General features: G+C 40.3%; 2 protein-coding genes across 2 annotated transcripts; one reads left to right on the top strand and one right to left on the bottom strand.

The window, feature by feature from the left end:
* The first annotated feature begins 12,745 nt into the window (after positions 1-12,745).
* Positions 12,746-14,549, top strand: sstr1a (somatostatin receptor 1a). Its single transcript, XM_061253845.1, has one exon. The coding sequence runs from the start codon at positions 12,881-12,883 to the stop codon at positions 13,982-13,984; it is 1,104 nt and encodes a 367-aa protein (XP_061109829.1). The 5' UTR covers positions 12,746-12,880; the 3' UTR covers positions 13,985-14,549.
* A 784-nt stretch (positions 14,550-15,333) lies between these two features.
* clec14a (C-type lectin domain containing 14A) lies at positions 15,334-18,003 on the bottom strand. Its single transcript, XM_061259271.1, has 2 exons — positions 17,951-18,003; positions 15,334-17,538 (listed from the first exon to the last, which is right to left on the bottom strand). Exon 2 carries the CDS (start codon positions 17,248-17,250, stop codon positions 16,048-16,050), a length of 1,203 nt encoding a protein of 400 aa, XP_061115255.1. The 5' UTR covers positions 17,251-17,538; positions 17,951-18,003; the 3' UTR covers positions 15,334-16,047.
* Between the last annotated feature and the right edge of the window lie 1,948 nt (positions 18,004-19,951).

Genomic DNA, 19,951 nt, shown 5'->3' with positions numbered 1-19,951 from the left:
TTTTCTTGCAGGTGTTGATAATATCAACAATTTCTTTTTCATCAACAGCTCTTAAGAATATGGAGTGTGAAAAGGGCATTCATAATCATGCTACTGCACTAATTTCATCCTTTGAGATGCTCCATTTGGCATTAGAAAAATGTTTCTGTGGTTTCGATTTCTCCTGTTGCCATAGATAAAGCCACCTGCTGAACAGTCAACATACCAGCCAAACAAATGGCCAACCATACAGAAAAAATGAATGAAGCACATTTTTTTGATGTAACAGCTTCCAGCTGCATGAAGGAGCAATATGAATGGGTGATTACGAACATAAGTAACGCTATTTTTCTCATTTGTTCATTTGGAGGGGATAATTAGCAGCTTTATAATATATCTGAAATATATCATGCACAGTCGGAGGGTTGCCGGTTCGATCCTACCCTGGGTGTGTTGAAGTGTCTCTGAGCAAGATATTTAACCCCCAATTGCTCCTGATGAGCTGGTTGGTGGATTGCATGGCAGCCAATTGAGTTGGTGGGTGACTGTTTGTGTGAATGGGAAGTGTCAATTGTACAGCACTTTGAATAAAGCCATTTACCATTTATCTATGAACCCCTTAAGTCTCACCCACCCAGAGACGGTTATGCTTTTGCAAAAACTGTTCTTGAGATTTTATGGCCAAAAAGCTGATGTTTTAAAACAGATTTGCGATGCCTACGTCTAAATTGATTCCTTTGAGAGACTTCCAAGGAATCTCGTCTCTCTAGCTTCAAGTATTCGAGTGAATATGTTACAATGGGTTACTGGTGAGGACCTAAATGCAGAAGCAGGCCACAGTCAGGTTAAGCACTCCTCACTGGAGGTGTTTATTAAGGAATGACAGAGTGAGCTGGAGATGAGAATCCCCAGACCAGCAACCAGGCAGGTGAGGTTGGCAGGAACCAGCGAAGATGGCAGGGAACAAGAGGGTGAGCAGGCAGGGAAACTGGCAGGAAACATGAGGGCGAGCAGGCAGGCAAACTAGCAGGAATCAGGCAGGAGACAAGGCTGGGTATGGCCACGAACTGGATCGCTCACAGGACCTGACAAGGACATGAAAAAGGCACTTGACTTAGAAGGAGAACTTCAACGGTCTGGGAAGGGAGTGTGAGCTGGGACTAAATAGTGAAATGGACAGGTGCAGGGAATCTAACTAATAACTAACTACGTGGAAGTGAATGCTCCACATGTGCCAGTGCTAATTGAATGATTGAAGGGGGGTGAGGAATGTGGTGAGAATTACAGGGCAAATGAAATCAGTGCTAATGGATAAATGAGGTGATAACAATGCAGGTGAAACTGATCAGGAAATGAGGTGGGGTAATGAGGCGAATGAAGTGAAGGGATCCGGGAACTGGCAGGCGTGACAGAATATACCTGAGGAAGACAATCAAAACACCTTTGGCTCCACAATAGAGGGCATTTTCATCGACGTGACTCCATTTTATATCAGTGAGCATCTAAATACATTTTAAAAATATTGTAGTATTATATCAGTATGCTTATAAATAAGGAGCAAGCCTGCTTTTGAATAATGAATAGCATGTGAAAAATGCTCATGATGTTGCAGTTTCTTTACTGCCCCCAGCAACTTAATTGAATTTTAAACCCCAAATCTATTTTGCATAAAGAAACAACCTGTCACTCATCACAAACTTTGTCATCAAATTTCAAGTTGAAAAAAAATAATTTAGGAAGTTTAGGAGTTTCTCTGCTGTTAAACATAGTGGCAGGTCATTTTTAAGACAACACAAAGGTTAAATCATGTAGGGCTCTTCTTCTTGCTATGTCCTCTCCTTTGATTCTCTCCATACAGATTCTCAACCTCTCTTACTGGAGGTACCACACCCTCAACATATAACTACTCAATGCCTCCTTTTGGTCTGTATCTCTTCTTCTAATACCCCTTAATCTTGTGTCTGGACAGCAGGGTCCTTCACCTCCTATGAAGCCTTCTGAATATTCACCTCTTCAACAGTCAATTGGCAGTTGTGTGACACGATTGATTCAAAGATTAAAGCTGCGCTAGGAATTCAATTATATGTTTTCTAATTTTGCAGTTTTGTCAGTTTTGCTGTCCAGCAACCTGAAATTTAGCTTGAGGATCTGTGTTTGTGAGGAAAATGACATTTTGAACTGAATGTCAAGTGGAAACATGAATTGAATCCGGGCCTTTCTCAGTCAGCTGTTAAACGTTTTATTTAATGGCTCACTGGATGAATAGATATGATTTTTAAGATTTATTTTTCTTTTATGACTGCTGTGACTTTATTTGGACTGTCAACACTCACCAAAAGGACATCTGCAAGATAAGATGGAAAAAAGTGGTTCCCCCTGGCTTGCAACTGACATTAATACCTAGTCACAGTCAGCATTAAAACATGAGTCTTGTAAGGGAGAGCATCTGGAACCATGCCAAACACTGGGAGAGTGGAATAATGAAAAACCTAATGTAATGTGAGAAGCACGCCATCTGTTCCAGCCCCACGCTGAGTGGCAGTGTGTCTGATCTCTTTTTTTTTACGTCAAGAGCAACTGTTTTCTGAGAGAGAGGAGCTCAGGAGCTCTTTGGTTGAAGAAGCATTGATGGTAGAGCATGCACTGATCAATCAGCCAAGTCAATCGAAGGCGTAAAAAATACAGAATAAAAAACAAAACAATGAATGTCTCGCTGGTTTTCAGTGGGTGTGAGCATCCTGTAACAGACATCAGGGCTAAAATCTGTTCTTATAGGCATTAAGCGTTTATTTTTGCACCTAATGTAGCCAGAAATACATTCAATACACATTGACTCAGCTAATGTTATTGATTTGCAAACTCCACAAAAGCCACCTCTGAAGCAGCACTACTGGTGTCGTTGTGTAATTAGTAAAGTTGCTGGAGATGTTTGTGCATGTGTGTAAACTACACACTGTAAACAGTATGCTCTGCTGGTTTCACAGTACAATTTTTACAGTAGACTATCAACCGTATTGTAATTCAGAAACAACCATCATTTAGTTGTACCAGCATCCACAATCATGCAAACAAATTTACCCTGCCATGATATTGTTGATCAATTCATGCATCAAACCGATCTTTCCCCTAGGACAGTTATTGAATTGTTATTTCATAAAAGAGGAACATTATTCTATAGATGAAAACCAATATTGTTGTGACATCTACCATACTGTAATGTATCCCCAGTGGGCTATAACCACTGCAGTTTGCTAATGCTGTAAGAAGCATTGATAACATCACTGTTGTGTCTTTTGGTTTTATAAAAAGTAAGCAGATTTCTTGAAATTCTGAAGGGAATTGTATATATATATTTTGCATAATACAGTATAACCCTTATGTAGCATGCCATTTTAACATTGTGTTGATACATTTGTTATATGAGCCAGGATTTCAGTAAAACATATTTATTTCTTCACTAAGGCAGATTGATGATCTCAGTCAATCACTACAACTGGGTTTATGAAGGAAAAGTGTAACATTTCCCTTATAAGTCAGAGTTAAAGACACGTGTTGATTGAATGCAAACCATGACTAACAGAGCTAGCATACATTTCGAAGCATCTGTCAGTATTGTGTTAATACAGAAAAAACCCTTTCATCCTTTTTGTTTCTTTGTTTTTTGTTTAAGTTATGTGATTCAAAGTTTCAACACTTTTGTCCAACCAAAACAGAACTGTTTGTTTCAGAAGGTCTAACTGCAAATCACATTTACGTCTTTGTGATGGTGCTTTAGTAAATTCATTTCCATAGCTCACTTGTGACTTTCTCACTTGCTTATTGTAATACTTGTTTATTGTAATTGCAGCTCACCATTTCATTAATGTGATTTGAAGGAGGAATGTACACCTTAAACCTCCAACATAATTCATATTTCTCAGGTGTGATACATATCAGGGAATATGTGTTGGCTTGATGGACAAGCCGACACACAAAACACAAGTGTGTGTTCTCAAACATTCTCCATGATAAAGATTAAATTTCACCGGGTCACAAAATGTCTGACTTTCGTGACATTTGATATACTGTAGTCACTTAAAGTGTGCTATTGCCAACCAGTGTGGTGCACATGATCTATTGGCTCCAAAATACCTGCCAAGTAATTCAGAAGCCACCCGTATAAAACCTACTGCGGCAGTTTAGCTTTTTCCACAAAGTATGATATCGTCATTCAGGCCTGTGTTTTAAATATGATTTTATGCCCGGAGATGCAGTGCTGCTTTCTTTGGTTGAAGCACTTCTCGTTGAGCTGTGGTAGCAGTGGCTGTTTTGAAAGGGTGCTATGTTTGACAGATGGTGCCACTGGGTCACCGACTGAGTTCCAGGAACTGTCCAACAGTGAATATTACATCGGCCTGTCAAACTGAGTTCAAACCAGCCATCCTGTCCCCTGGCGAAATGTTATGAAATGGCTATTTCCATGGCAGCCATCGGAAATCATTCTTGTTTTTAATTTGGGCAGGTGTAAAAGACTGCCTGGAGGCGAGAGGAACATCGCCCTGTGCACAGCGCGTCCGCCCACACGCTGGGTTTGTTTGCGTGAGGAAACACTCACCAGAGTATGCAGGTGGATTATTAGGGCAATGAAAGGACTGAATACGACACCATGCCGTCCAATATGCACTCTGTGAGCACTTTATTAGGTTTTTTTTCTGTCTTCTGCTGCTGTGGCCTATCCACGTAGAGGTTTGATGCGTTGTGTGTTCAGAGATGCTCTTCTGCATACCACTGTTGTATTGTGTGGTTATTTGTGTTATTGTCACTTTCTTGTCAAGTTTCAAACCAGTCTAGCCCTTCTCTTCTGACTTCTCTCATTAACAAAGTGTTTCTGCCCGCAGAACTGCTCACTGGATTTTTTTTTTTTGTTTTCGCACCATTCTCTGCAAACTCTAGAGACTGTTGTGCGTGAAAACTTCCTCGTTCTGACATTTGAACAGCTGAACCTCTTGACCACATCTGCATGCTTTTGTGCATTTAGTTTCACATGATTGGCTGATAAAATATTTACATTAACAAGCTGGTGTACAGGTCTACCTAATATCCACTGAGTATGTACACATCTGTAAAGCTGTGGTTTCTGTGAATGCAGATTTTAATTCTTCCCCAAGGAATACATTTATGAAACACCTAAAAAAGATGTGTGCAGTACTCTCCCTGTGGATTTGGAATTTCTAAAAACAAATTTGACATCAAAACATGTGCACATTTATATAAACCATGACATACATACGTTTTCAAGTCTGTGGAAAGCGATTCCAATGGCAAAGTACTGAAATGTAAATAACTACAGGTTACTACGGGTATTCCATGAGTACTATTAACCCCCACAATATAGCTAATTGAGGGAGTTAACAGGGCTCATACACAATATTTCAAGCTTTTCAATAGAAAATTGCATGCAGGTGAGTGTATGGACAGTTATATAAATCAGGATATATTTGACTGAAAGCACTTTTCCTCTTTTTTGCATGCATATCCTCTTAATGTAGAAGCTTAACAAAATTGCAGAAATAATGCTCCAGACCTCTGTTGATATACCCCTATCTGGGTCTGAGTCTCAAGTTACAAAATATGCTTTGAGCAACACATAAGCCAGACCCATTGTTAGTTGGAGGCCGAGCGGATATATGGAGGTTGTTCTTTCAGCACTTTTTATGTTTCTTCAAAGCGGAAAGATCAAAGTTGAGCAAATATTGAGGACACTTGAGAAACATAAGAGCAGGTATTGCAGATCTCAGCAACCTCCTACAGCCTGGAACTGAGTGTCTCCATCAGCAATCACATTACATCTCAACATTTAATCTCAATATTTTATGTTTTTCATAAAACGAGTGCCTTGGTTGCATACTTAATGAAAGTTGATTTTGTCCACCTACACAGGACTCACAAACTGGGCATTGCACTAGTCTCCAGTACATCTTATTGTTCTTTCATCCTGGTGAATTAGCAGCAGTATGAACATACATTTCCTTTGCTGCTGTCTTGAGAGGATCCTGAGACCATCTTAAAGAGATTCAAAATGGGCCTCCTTTGTGCTTTTTTCTCTCTAAATTCATATAGAATCAGCTCAGAGGCCACTTATGCACAGCCCATCCGAATATTAATGCAAGCAAACTCAAAGCATCAGTGGCGGACAGTAATGGAAAAGCAACATAAATATGATGTGACATGACATAGTTGATATTGGAGGAATTCAGTAAGACGTTTACCTGCTTTAATAATTTAAGACATCAGCTACTGACTTTGTTCTTATTTGTATTTGTGTCTTGCTTAATCCGAATCAGGTCTGTAGATAGGCTCACTAGATATGTTTCAATTTGATTATTATGTTACATAACATATGTATTTTTGATGGGAAAATCCTGTGTTACATAATTCCACTGGAGAACATAATTTCTCTAATGCAAAATAATTCAGATTCAGATTATATTTTTCCCAAATTATTGACACAGTTAATGTGCTTTGGACCAGCATCATAAACTTGACTAGCCTTCATAAAAAAAATAAAAAAACATTATACATTTGCATAGGTAGTTCTAACTATTAGTTTTATACTGTAGCTGCTGTGACAATGCAATTCTGGACTCTTTTGGGGTCTTTAGGTTGAACAAATTTAAATTGTACATAACAGAAAATAAGAAACTAGTTTTAGTCAAATTCAGTCCTGGGGAGCCATATGTATGGTGGTTTTTGTTCCAACCACAACTGCAATCCCATATTAATTAAATTATTAATTTGTCTTAATTGCACTTTTCCTATCCCCCTGCGCTTGTTTTTCCACCCACATGTTACAAAATAAGGAACTGAATGGCATCTTAAAATAAGTTATACACTATAAAACCGTGAGCTTTCAAGTGGTATATCATGCTACTATAGTGATTGAAAATTGCACCACGAAAAAGCCGATGAGACTTAAGGGGTTAAATATCTGCAAATCTTTCCAAATATTCTGAAACCCTTTTTTTCAATCCTTCCTGTCACTACAGCACACTATCTTGAAATAAGTTTTTCTAAGGCTGGGCATCAAGACGAAGATGTGATTTTGGAGAACAGCCTCAAAGGATTGACTTTTCAGAGGCTGAGGAAGAAATGGATTTTCTGTGCAAAGACAAAATGGCTGGGCTTAGTTGTGTGAGGTATTAAACAGCTTTTAAAATTATTATTATTTTAAGTAACACTAGTGGCTCAAGTCTAAATAAGGGCATGCACCAGCTTCATTTTTAAGAATTATGTATTAAGCCAATATGAGGTGCATTACTGGGCTGGACATGTCTCTGCTCTGTGCCTGGAAAATGGCTGAAGCTGTTTGTACAAGTTTATTTTAAGCAGGCATTCACAAAAGGCTCTTTCAGTTCAATGTCATTCAATAAATACCCGCAATAAATGGTGGCCTAATTTCTGCCTCCCTTTATCATTTCATTGCCAACTTGTTTTTTCAGCAATGAATATGTTACAGTAGAGGGAGAACAGTAAAACAGGAAAAAAAAACTGGTAACAGTCATGTTCAAGTAATATAATTTATCTGCAGGTAATGTCATGGGCAATTAACTGTTCATGCATCCTCCGCTGTCTTCATTGGAATAGTGGAATGGATTATTAAAAGATGGGCATACAGTATTTCTTTATTTATGTATTTCTTTATTTAATGCCATATATTTGTTTGACATACTGTGCAATGCATCTCTAGTATTGAATATTTACTGGTGCACTTTGGGTTTGTGGGATCGCTCAAGGCCATAATGGCAGGTACACCTCCTGTGTCTCATTTCCTAGCATTCATTTTACTGGATTCATACCTCTGCCAAGGAGGTTATGTATTGATGTTCATCCATCTGTTTTTCAATCCGTCTGTGACAGATCTGGAATCTGGAAACATATCGGCCAGATTGACATGGAATTATCTGTGCATATTCATGCTCCCTGGCAGAAGAAACCTATTGATTCGGCCCCTTGACCTTTTCCACTAGCGCCACCATCAGGCCAAACATATCTTGAAAAGATTGCCAAAACATTTGCTATGCACATGCATATGGGGATTCTCTTTCTTATTAATTTGACTCCTGGGCCAGGATTGCCAACTCTGGAAGGCGCACATCATTATTTGTCTTATATGTGCTTATCTTAACTTACGGCGAGGTTAATGTTCCAATGGAAATAAGTGAGGCCTTCGGAAAAAAACTGAAATCATCTTTTCGTGCTACGGCATAGTTATTCCGAAAACCCTGCTAAGTCATCAGAAGTGGATTTCACCCTCCCTCTGTTCCCTGTGTATGGAACAATAGCGGGGGGACGAAAAGAAAATTGAGTTACTGTTTGTAACCATTCTGTCTGCTGGACGCTGTTTTTGGCAGATAGGCTAGTGCAAGAATGAACACGGTGTTAGAGAGGATAAAGGACAAGGTTCAAATTGCTGGGTTGGGCATTGTTACTGTACCACTGAAAGTTACATAACCTGAATTGTTTTGATGAATCGCTGTATGCTGTACCTGTTTACATATGAAAATGACATGACATGACATGCGCATACAGTATATGCATTTATGTTATGTATTCAAATGCATTTATATGACAGTTGTTGTATATTGCATATTTTGAACATTTACCTTTAATGTTTATCTTAGTGCTTACACTTTTAATTACATAACATATTAATTTTTCAGTCAAATTAATTGAAGATCCAGTGCATGGGTCTCGATGCACTGATGTACTGTATGGGTGAAGTTTCAGGTTAAAGTACCAGATGCCATACTGTTGCGTATAAGAGAATAAAATGTTCAGCAACCTGAGACAATGGGACCTGTGTACGCAGCTAAATCAGTGCAATGAACACAACAGCTCCTTAAAACAAACAGACATTTCCCTGTAAAAGGAACTCATTATTATCAGCCCACTCATAAACCAATCCAAGAAAATAATCTCCGAAACAAAGCTACAATGTACGAGACATTTACCATTTAGTGATCTTGATTGTTATATTCACCACTAGGTGGCAGTGCAAATCAAAATGTGCAGCAGCCCAACAGTACACTTTTGCGTAGTGCCAAGGTAAATGAAAAGCCAACTGCCTGTCCTGTGCAGATACCTCCATCTCTGACCACACAGCGGCATGTCAACGCTGAATCAGGGATGGGACACACTGGCACACTGGCAGACCCTGCCCTGGAGGGCTGAAGGCCTCAGAGTGTTTAACCTTGCAGCAATTTGCATTATTACATTACATTACATGTTATTTAGCTGAGGCTTTTATCCAAAGCGACTTACAGATCATTAGACTAAGCGGGAGACAATTCCCCCTGGAGCAATGGAGGGTTTAAGGACCTTGCTCAAGAGCCCAACAGCTGTGCGGATCTTATCGAGGCTACACCGGGGATTGAATCAGTCACACACCTTAACCACTACCGCTACAGGCTGCCCCTGTATTATCCAAACTATACAGTGAATGGAAAGTCATATAACCTGCCATTCCAGTCCTTAGCCCTGAAAGGATTACAACAATCCTCTCAAAACTTCCTAAAATCACCACCCTGTGGCAGAAGACCCCACTTCTATAAAATAACTAAAATATGACATATTCATTCAACACCTAATTGTGGCTACTGGCCTTAGGCTATGAAGTATTGGATTTTGTATTCAACATTAACACATAAATAGTGCTGCGGTCGCACGCAGCTAAAGCAGCGAACTTTGATGCAGGCATCAGTTCGTGGCAGTGGCACACCGAGGACCGAGGTTTGTGCCAAAGCCGAGGTTGGCCGGTACATGTAAAGGGGTATAATTGGCTCGCCCCTCTGAGGGTGGGGGGAGGGACTCAGCAGGGGCTGTAGGATCACCGTATACAGTAGAGCCCTGTTTGCACTTGCCTCAGAGTCACGGAGATGGGAACTTGAGATGATGTGGCTTGCAGAAGGGGGCGACATGGCTCAGGCAGTAAGAGCAGTCGTCTGCCAGTCGGAGGGTTGCCGGTTCGATCCCCCGCCCGGGCAGTGTCAAAGTGTCCCTGAGCAAGACACCGAACCCCCAAATGCTCCTGAGAAGCTGGTCAGGGCCTTACACGGCAGCCAATCGCTGTCGGTGTGTGAGTGTGTGTATGAATGGGTGAATGGAGAAGCATCAATTGTACAGCGCTTTGGATAAAGGCGCTATATAAATGCCTGCCATTTACCATTTACCATTTAATATCTTGATCCTCCTGAGCCATGGGGCTGTTGCGTTGTATCCACAGCAACATGGCCAATTAGAATAGATAGGGTATAATTGGCTACCAAATTGGGAGAAAATCCAAAAATCCATTTTAATTCTAACAACGTGCTGAACAATGATAAAGCAACTCAGACACAGACGTCCAACAGGCCTGGCCCCAGGTCTTCGATAAACTTATGAAGAAAGCCTTAAAATGCTTAAAGAGTGTCTGGGGATTCAACTTGAGTTTTAAATCTTTAAAATAAGATGGCTGAAACAAAGTTCTTTCAAACTATGCTCTGCTGTAAGACTGCAAATGAACCACTCAATTGGTGCCTCCATCTGAAGCATTGGTTTGTACCCTGCCACCCAGACAGGAATCCTGACCACACTATCAATGTCCATGCCCATCAGTCCAAGTGGAGATGCAGTTAAATATTGACTGTTATTGGCAGTACAGTAAGTTTACAGACCACCTGTGCAGAGGTACCTGAGATGATTTTATATTCAATGTGAATGAGATCCTATCAAATGATATCTTGTTTCACAAATCAGAGCGAGGTAACAGTGAACAGTGAGGGGCAAAAATAAATAAATATATACAGCCTGAACAACATCTGACCAAACTGATGAACGATGTTGCAATGACCATAGCAAGGGTTTCAAATGTGATTGGGCATTAGGCTTCTATTGTGAAATCAAATCAAATTAGGGCTTAACAGACTCCCAGTCATGTTACCCACAGGTCAGTAATCGGACAACAATTATTGCTACCACACCCTGAGATGTCAAGGTTTTGACCATTTTGAATAGAAATTAAGGACTAGGGAGTAATTGTTTTTTTTCATCATAGACCACCACAAGGAAGGCAGACCACGAGTAATCACCCCACTCAATGCAGGAGCAAACTCACATTTGTATTCATAAACCAGTCTCATTGCTGCAATGTCAATTCAGGAAAGCAGTGCCAGCAACCACTTTGTTTTGGCCCAACAGTCCAACAGCTGAGCTGGGCCTTCATTGGATCATGGGAGTATAGAAACAATTAGGTCACCCTCTTTACTGTCAGGCAAACAGCTTGATTGGTGTATTGGTGTGATGGGGCTTGGATAGGTGCAAAGTGAGCTGAAAATCACATCAGGCACCAGAATGTGTTGTGGGCTGGTCTCCGGACCTCAATTTCCAGGATGCATCGTAGCATTATCAGTTTTACAACATCTGTAGTAGTGAAAAAAATAATAATATGAATAGGTTATTATATAGGGTCAAGAATCTTTTTCTAATTTGACACCATTGTCATTGCATGGGGCAGCAGTGTAACCCTTGAGGTTAACGTACAAATAAACAGAAGCTCTAGGGGTCAGGCTGCATTCAATGGTGTTCAAACCTTGCACAAAATGTTCAACCCAATTTTCGTCAGTATCCAATGGAACATGTGAAAGAACAGTAAGTAACTCACTGTTGATGTGACTATCAAAAGTTTACCTCCTGAAATGACTGGCCAGATATAAAACAAATATTAAATATTCATATAAACATGTTATTTTTATGAGTGAATCAGGCTTATGGCTTTGCTTAAGAGTAACAAAGACTTTCAGCACATTAATCACATTTAGATATGAATGTTTAACAGAATAAATTTATTGCAGCCATGTACCTGAAATATCTTTCAGGAGCAAAGCCCATGCCATTTCCATATTTTTCACTGCATATACATGTTGCAGCTTTAATAGTAAATGTATTTTATTCTTTAGCATTTAGCATTTTTGACGATGGTGTTCTGTTATATTTTCTAAGCAAAAAGAGGATCATGGAAAGTTGATCATGTAAATGTAAATACACTCAGTGGGTAGAGCTGTACACCAGCTTGCTGATTTTGATAAGCCAATAATGTGGCAGCAACTAAATACATAAAAGCATGCAGACATGGTTAAGAGGTTCAGCTGTTGTTTAGACCAAATGTCACAGTGGGGGAGAAATGTGATCATTGGTGCCAGACAGGGTGGTCTGAGTATTTCAGAAACTCCTGGGATTTTCACACACAACAATCGCTTGAGTTTGCAGAGAATGGAATGGGGAAAACATCCAGTGAGCAGCAGTGACAGTAATGCAAATAACCATGCATTACAACAGTGTTATGCAGAGGAACATCTCTGAACACAAAATACATCAAACCTCTTAAGTGGATAGGCTACAGCAACAGAAGACCAATAATTTAAAAAAATCAGTCTAATAAATACCTAATAAAGTAATCACTGAGTGTATGTCCGTATATGCAGAAATTATATGCCCTGTGAAATCAGAAATTTTAGAAAGCATATTCTATTACAGTGAAGAATATAGAAAGACATAACTCAATAAGAAGAAAGCAAGTATTATTATTTTAAGGTGTACAATATGTATTCCCTACAGTTTGTTTCGGTAAAAACCCGTGTCAACGTCAATTCAGTGCGTGTGACGTTGAGACCCACAATTAATACCCAAGAAGCTTGACAGGGAGTAACTATCCCTGGTCCTGAAACGGGTAGGGCTCTGCAGTGAGAGAATCTGAAGCGGAGGGATGCGTACTGTGGATAGCTCCTCCGTTCCATCAGTTGAGAAATGCGCCTCAGTCTCATTATGCTGAACGGGATCATCTAAAGTGTAACATTTCACTCACTGATAGTCGACGATCAACCAGAAAATGCTGCCAAACAACTCCTTTAAGCATCTGGGCTTTGAGGACGGATTTTATCTTTTGAATTCGTCTGGAAACGAAACACACAGCGACTCTCATGGCAGCGCAATCCTCATCTCCTTCATTTACACCGTAGTATGTTTGGTCGGGCTGTGTGGAAACTCCATGGTAATTTATGTGATTTTCAGGTATGCAAAAATGAAGACGGCGACTAACATTTATATTTTGAATTTGGCAATCGCGGATGAGTTACTAATGCTGAGTGTGCCCTTTTTGGTGACTTCGTCGCTTCTTCATCACTGGCCATTTGGCTCGCTTTTGTGCCGCCTTGTCCTAAGTGTTGATGCTATAAATATGTTTACTAGTATCTATTGCCTTACTGTGCTCAGCATAGACCGTTACATTGCAGTCGTGCATCCCATCAAAGCTGCCAGATACCGAAGACCCACGATCGCAAAGATGGTAAACTTGGGCGTATGGATCTTCTCTATTTTAGTCATTTTGCCCATTATAATATTTTCCACTACAGCGCCGAATTCGGACGGCTCTGTCGCCTGTAATATGCAGATGCCGGAGCCGGAGCGCCAGTGGATGGCCGTGTTTGTAATCTATGCCTTTCTGATGGGGTTTCTATTCCCCGTCATCGCGATCTGCATGTGCTACATTCTCATTATCGTGAAGTTGAGAGTTGTTGCCTTGAAGGCAGGCTGGCAACAGCGCAAGAAGTCCGAGAGAAAAATCACCCTGATGGTGATGATGGTGGTGACCGTGTTTGTGATCTGTTGGATGCCTTTTCACATTGTTCAGCTCGTAAATGTTTTCGTGGAGCAACACAACGCAACTATCAGCCAACTTGCAGTCATTTTAGGATACGCGAACAGTTGTGCGAATCCCATACTTTACGGGTTTCTTTCGGACAATTTCAAACGTTCGTTCCAAAGGATTCTGTGCCTCCGCTGGATGGAAAATGCGACAGAGGAACCAATTGATTACTATGCTACAGCTCTGAAAAGTCGCGCATACAGTGTGGATGAATTTCAACCGGATAATATGGAGTCGGACAGCACGTATAGGAATGGCACTTGCACATCGAGGACCACAACGCTATAGCACAGGTCTATTAGCCTATATGATGTTCAGAACAAATCCGTCAATGTGACCATCACGTGTTTTTTTCATTTTTACATTTATTATTATTGCTATTGCAGTATTCGCTTGTTCCACCCCTGCTATTGACTGTTTATATTGTCGTAATTAAATTTTGCTTTCTTCAAATCCCGTGTTCATTTTTCAGTATAAAATTGGGTATTGTCTCGCCTATTCACTTTTAAATTAATCGTCGTAGGGTAACTTGAAGGCTAATCTTTGTGCAATTAATGTTTTAAGTAATCGGGGTTTATTTCCAAACATTTAAAGCAAGAAGGAATGTAGCCTATTTTATTGTTTAAAATCAACATGATTTTTCATATGAACATATTCATATGATTTTATCAATATGTAGCCGAATAGTGAATGGTGTCAGAAAATCTGGAGCAACTTTCCAGGTGGAGGTGAGCTCTTGTCTTTTATCATGTTGTAATATTGGTCTTACAGATCAGTGTCGGCCAATGGTAACAACTTTAGCACAACTGTTAACGGTGAAACGGCCAATTAAATTTGCTCTCAGAATGACGAAGCTTTGTTTCCCAGTTTTCCTTGCGTGCCATATAAAATGACGTAATTCATATCTATATACACAAAAGTACTTGGTTTAATGTGACCTGAAAATACTGTTTAATAAAACAATAAATTGATCTGATTTCAGCTCGAACAACATAGTGTAAAAAATAATGAAAAAAAGGACGTAAAAAAGTGTCGTAAATACATTTGTCACATTAAGTCACTTGAAATGACTTGTTTATCTGTCATTCAACCATTATCCAATTCCGTTCTGTCAGACTTACAAAGTGTGTTCGCTGTCCATTTCAGAGACTGTTCAAATATGCACTAATGTGGTAATGTGGCTTGGGGTGTGTTCAGAGCGTGCAAGATCCTTTGGGTTTGCTTTAGTGCGTGCTTCCTGAGTGCAGTGTGTGACAGGAAGAGGCAGGGTTGGTGAACGAGAGTTAACGGCTCAGTTTCATGCACAGGGAAATAACATCATCATGGCCTCACGAATGTGCTACACAACAGTTTATCTCAAATAATCTTACAGTTAAAACTGCCTCACAGAGCAGTGATCGTACTATAGATCTTTATCTGTTTTACATTATTTATTCCAATGTGTCTCACTTCCTTTGGCAACGTATCATTGCTAAAATAAATCAAAGAGGGAAGTATATAGCCTACCAGTAGCCTATAATTAAGCATGTACTTCATACATCCAACAAAACATTCTTCAAATGCCTTTTCATTTTTCAAAGCAAATATTCAATAATGGCCATTATTATAAGGTAAATTGATAACTTGTTTCTCACATGTTTTCACATACTAATAGTGTTTTTATTCAGTTTTCTCATCATGGATAAATGTATCTTATTATATAGAAGAGGAAGCAAGAAGGGAAGGGAAAGAAAGATAAAACAGCATACATAAATAGGTTATACTTTAGTAAAAATGAATGCATTTTTGTATATCAATTGACAAACTTACATATTTCAGAACAACAATTTGTAAAACTATTCATAATTATAATGCTTTAATGATATAAACACCATTGTGTACAGCTAGAAAATAACACGAAAGAAACCAAGCCTTTAAATTGACTTGAAACTACAAACTTTGATTTTGACTTAAACAAACACACAGGCCTGGATCATGGTAAGATTTGTTTTTAGCATTGATTTATGAAGAACTATTTTGGTGATTGCTTAACTCATCAATTATGTACATTCAATTTATGAGTTGAAGTAAAATGTTGATTTAATCCAGGTCTCGCACACATACAGTACACACTCACACTCTACCCGTAAACAGGCCACACTGTATTTCTACAATCTTGCAGAGAACTATTTCGTCATGTAGTGCCCTCATAGCCCGAAAGACTATAAGTCATTTTTTAACCAGTAAACAAGTACAAAACACAAGTACATCTAATCAAATTTAAGGCAGGCTTTACTTCTATATACCTATACAGTTGGAAATTGTCATTGACTGAATCACCCCCTTCAGTAAGTGTCCAAAAGCAGGTTCTCTCACACAATCTCCTTTTGGTTGATCTCTTCCAGTGAGTCTGCAGCTTTCAGGACAACCGTTTCCTTCCACTTGCCCCCCTTCTCCTTAGACAGCTTCTTTGACCGCTTCCTACGGCAGCATTTCACTATAATCAAGGCGATCACCACCAAAAACAATAGCGCTAGTACTGCTGCCACCACTGGGATCCAGATACTGAATTTGGCCTCAGAGGTCTCCAGATTCACACTGGAGCCTGTGGTAGGGGCAGGACCTGGGGGGAGGGTGACTGTAGAACCCTTTCCATTCGTGGCCTGGGGAGTCGGGTGGGTAGGGGGCAAGGACTGGACGGTGGTGGTGCTGCTGGCCGGAGCCTCTGTTGGGCTCAGCAGTTTTTTGCATGACTTTGAGTCCTCACTCTGCTCGTATCCCATGGCTGCGTCGCATGTGCAGACGTAAGAGCCCTCCGTGTTGGTGCAGCCCGACTCACACGGCTTTTTCGCGCATTCATTGATATCAATGCAGCTCCCCATGTCACTCCTGGTATACCCTGGGTTGCACGCAAGGCAAATCTCCGTTATGTCACCTGACCCGCTTCCCAGCATCCACTCTTTATTACCTGGGGAGCACGTTAAGATAAATGTGTCGTTGGATGGACAGTGGACTTCCAGTAGTAGGGGATTATGCTCCACTTTTAAAAGCTTCAAAGCCTGAAAGATTGTCGGTTTTTCACATTCAGGCTGTGATGTTTCAGCCATTTGCTTATTTACTCTGCATATAAATGGATGCTCTTCCCTGCAGCTGCTCCCTATCCAGCCCCAGTCTGTCACTGTGTTCTCTTTGTAATCCACAGTGAGGAGTCCACACAGCACGGAAGTGCAGGTTTCATCCGGAGTCTTCTTCCACTTGCTTACGTTCGTTTCGCTGCTGTCGCTCACGGTCCATTTGAACCCCTTCAGCGGTAGATCGTTCAGAATGCATTCCGTATTTGTCTTCCTCAGGCCCATCCAGAACTGATGGGTACCCGCATGGTTAATTCGGCCCTCTATAAGCGATATGATATTTTTGGCCTCTTCTTCCTCTGCCATGTCTGTCAGATAGCCGTCGAGCTGGCAGGTTTTCAGTGCTTGGTCGAAGCTGGCCTCCTTAGAGTGGAGATTATAGAGCACGTTGGTTAGACAGGAGGTTACTCTCAGAAAACCCAAAAAGCAGATCCAACGCTCCATCACTCCTCTCTGAAATCAGCCCAAATCTTCTGCGGCTCTCCAAGGCTAGCAACCCTCTCTCTGGCTTATTCTAGGAGAGAATGAGTGCCGACAATTTTTTTTCCCAGACTCTTTCTTAGCCACACCCTAAGGGGTCCTCCCGAGATAACAAGCACAGGATGTGTGCTCCGAATCGATACGGCCGTCCACGTCCTCCAGGGTGGGATATCGAAACAATTGCAGCGTTCATACGAGTCAAGGGTGCAGTTAAAGTCATCGGCGTATCCAGCAGGAGTACTCCGTAGGACACTGAAGATAAGAGAGAGCCAACATTATTATTAAAGACTAGGACCAGCAGAGAGAAGAGTACGTTTTGTAGAAAAGGCCGGCCAACATGAACTTCTGAATGATTAATGTTGGTTTCCTCCCGTCCATCCTGTCAAGACTTCTGCTGTTGCTATGCGAAAGGAGTGTCAATAAATTAGGTTATCCACAGCAAGGATTTCAAAGGAAAGGGCTAAAAACACCAAAATGATACGGCCAAATAATTAATTATTAAAAATGTTGTTAAGATCTAATTTCAGTCCCAAGCACATCAAGACTTCTAGCCCCTTGCCATTAGTTGTCTCATAAGTTTTGTTAAACAAAGGATCATTGTTTCTGTGTGAGAACCCCACCCGAACATTATAGGTTACCACACGTCAAACAAAGTAATACAAACCTGAGTCTGCTTGAGTCATGTGACAACTGGTTTCTCAGTCTTCATACGTATGTCTTGGGAGGTGGTTCATCGACTGTCGACTGTTCTGCTGCTATTGTGCCCCTGTATAGGTGCGCCTTGTGAGACCGGTGCAGATGCTTCCTGTGGGAAATGGCAGAGAATAGCAGGAAGTGGGATCAAGCCAGAGCCACTTTCCACAGCGCTCTTAAATAAAACAGCGCTGGTGCAAGGGGGCTAAGGGCACCACAGGAAATGGAATTCAAAACGAAAGGAAGTTGAATCACTAGCCAGCCATGGTCGGGTAAAGCAAAGGAAGATGAAGTCATAGTGGTAGCACCGTGTTTTTTTTGGACTGAAAAAAAGACCTCATTTAGGATAATAAATCTATTGGAAAAAAGAATACAGAGAGCTGGGCTTGTCAACCACACACCCATGATCAAATTATCGTGATGTTTTGGAATATAATCAGTTAAGATGAGTCAATGCAGGCATTGTGCTTACACAAACAGACTTTCATCAGAGTATAAAAAATGATGAAAAAGTCTTAATGTATCTTCTACACTCAAAAGGAGGAAGAACAGAAACTTGCATACACAAAACAATTCATTGTTTTCATACTTTCAGACAGCTCCATCAAAGCAGATATTATTGTGTATCAAAAAACTTTTCATTTAGATTACTTAGTTACTGCATGTGTGGGGAATGTCTCTCTGTAAGTTTTCCTCTGGCTGCAACCAGCCAGTAAATAGCGACCCTCTCACAATCCATTTTGACATCCATTTTCCCACAATGAGGAAAGCAACAACTTCCTTAATGTCTTACTGCTTTAAACCCCCTTTGAATTAGCAAAACATCAGATTGATGTTGTTAGGGAAAAATGCCCTTTTTAACATTTCACAGGTGAACATCGTCTGATGAAACAGATCCAGTAAAAACACAACAATAGCTATTTTTCTCTTTAACTTTCGTATTTATTTGCAAAGAAATGACAGAAAGTGAGAAAGCTTACCGGCTTTCTGACTTCAATCAGACATAGTAAGACTCTTATACACACTTTTCCAAAAGCGGGGGCTTTACCAAAACAAAAAGACATGAAGCTGGCCATGAACATTTATCAGTATTTTATCTTCTTAATACCCCTTGTTGACCTTCCTGTAAGACCAGAATGTGCTAGCTGAGAAGCAGAGACATTAAGGTCAAAGGCTGTCTGTCTGGTGGAGAGAGACAGAGACAGACTCATAGTGAGCAGTTAATTCAGAAAGTGGTCTAATAGTAATAAGGATTATCACTGAAAGGTTATTTGTAATCATGTGATTGTCTTTATGTTAATACACATTGTCAATTAAGAATCAATGAAGAAAATTACCCTTACAATGTTAAATATATCTAGATTTTCATCAATCCCCCATGAAAATCAATCAAAAATACTGTGATGATTAATTTCTCCATCAGACTTATACGCTGTAATATCAAATTAAGTTGCTTACTGCTATTCTAATAAGTATTAGATGTCCTGTAGCACTAAATGATCTTCAGTGTGTCACAATCATATATTCTGCCTATATTTCCAGGTACTTCATTGAATTCATTGTACCACTGATCTTAAATAGTTCCCCTCGACCACTGAGAGCCAAACATGTCCAAAACATCAATGACCCGCCTCCCTATTTGACAGTAGGTATGCATTCCTCTTTTGCCATGAAACATATTAAGCCATTAACATATTGCCATCTTCAAGCACAAACTGAAGACGCACCTCTTCAAGCTGCACCACTCCCTGTCCCTCCCTACCTCCCTGTAAACCTTAATTGTTGTCTTTCTGTGATATTTACTTGTGTATCAGGATGTTTAGTATGGCTAGGTAAGCAGTTTGTTAATACATTTACGTGTTCCGGTACTACGTAAAAAATAAATAAAAAAGATGATCAAATAGGCCCTGGTCCTTATCTTTGTTGTGCAGGTAGCAGTTGAAATTGTACTTCCCTCTAGGGTCTTTCAGCG

Source organism: Conger conger, chromosome 1 (assembly GCF_963514075.1).
Source record: "Conger conger chromosome 1, fConCon1.1, whole genome shotgun sequence".
In the NCBI taxonomy this organism is placed as follows: domain Eukaryota; kingdom Metazoa; phylum Chordata; class Actinopteri; order Anguilliformes; family Congridae; genus Conger; species Conger conger.
Note: the sequence above shows the minus strand (reverse complement) of the source record. Positions and strands in the feature narration are given on the sequence as shown.

Excerpts from the sequence above, each read along its gene's own strand:
- sstr1a (XM_061253845.1), top strand. The coding sequence starts at position 12,881 with ATGCTGCCAAACAACTCCTTTAAGCATCTGGGCTTTGAGGACGGATTT.
- clec14a (XM_061259271.1), bottom strand. The coding sequence starts at position 17,250 with ATGGAGCGTTGGATCTGCTTTTTGGGTTTTCTGAGAGTAACCTCCTGT.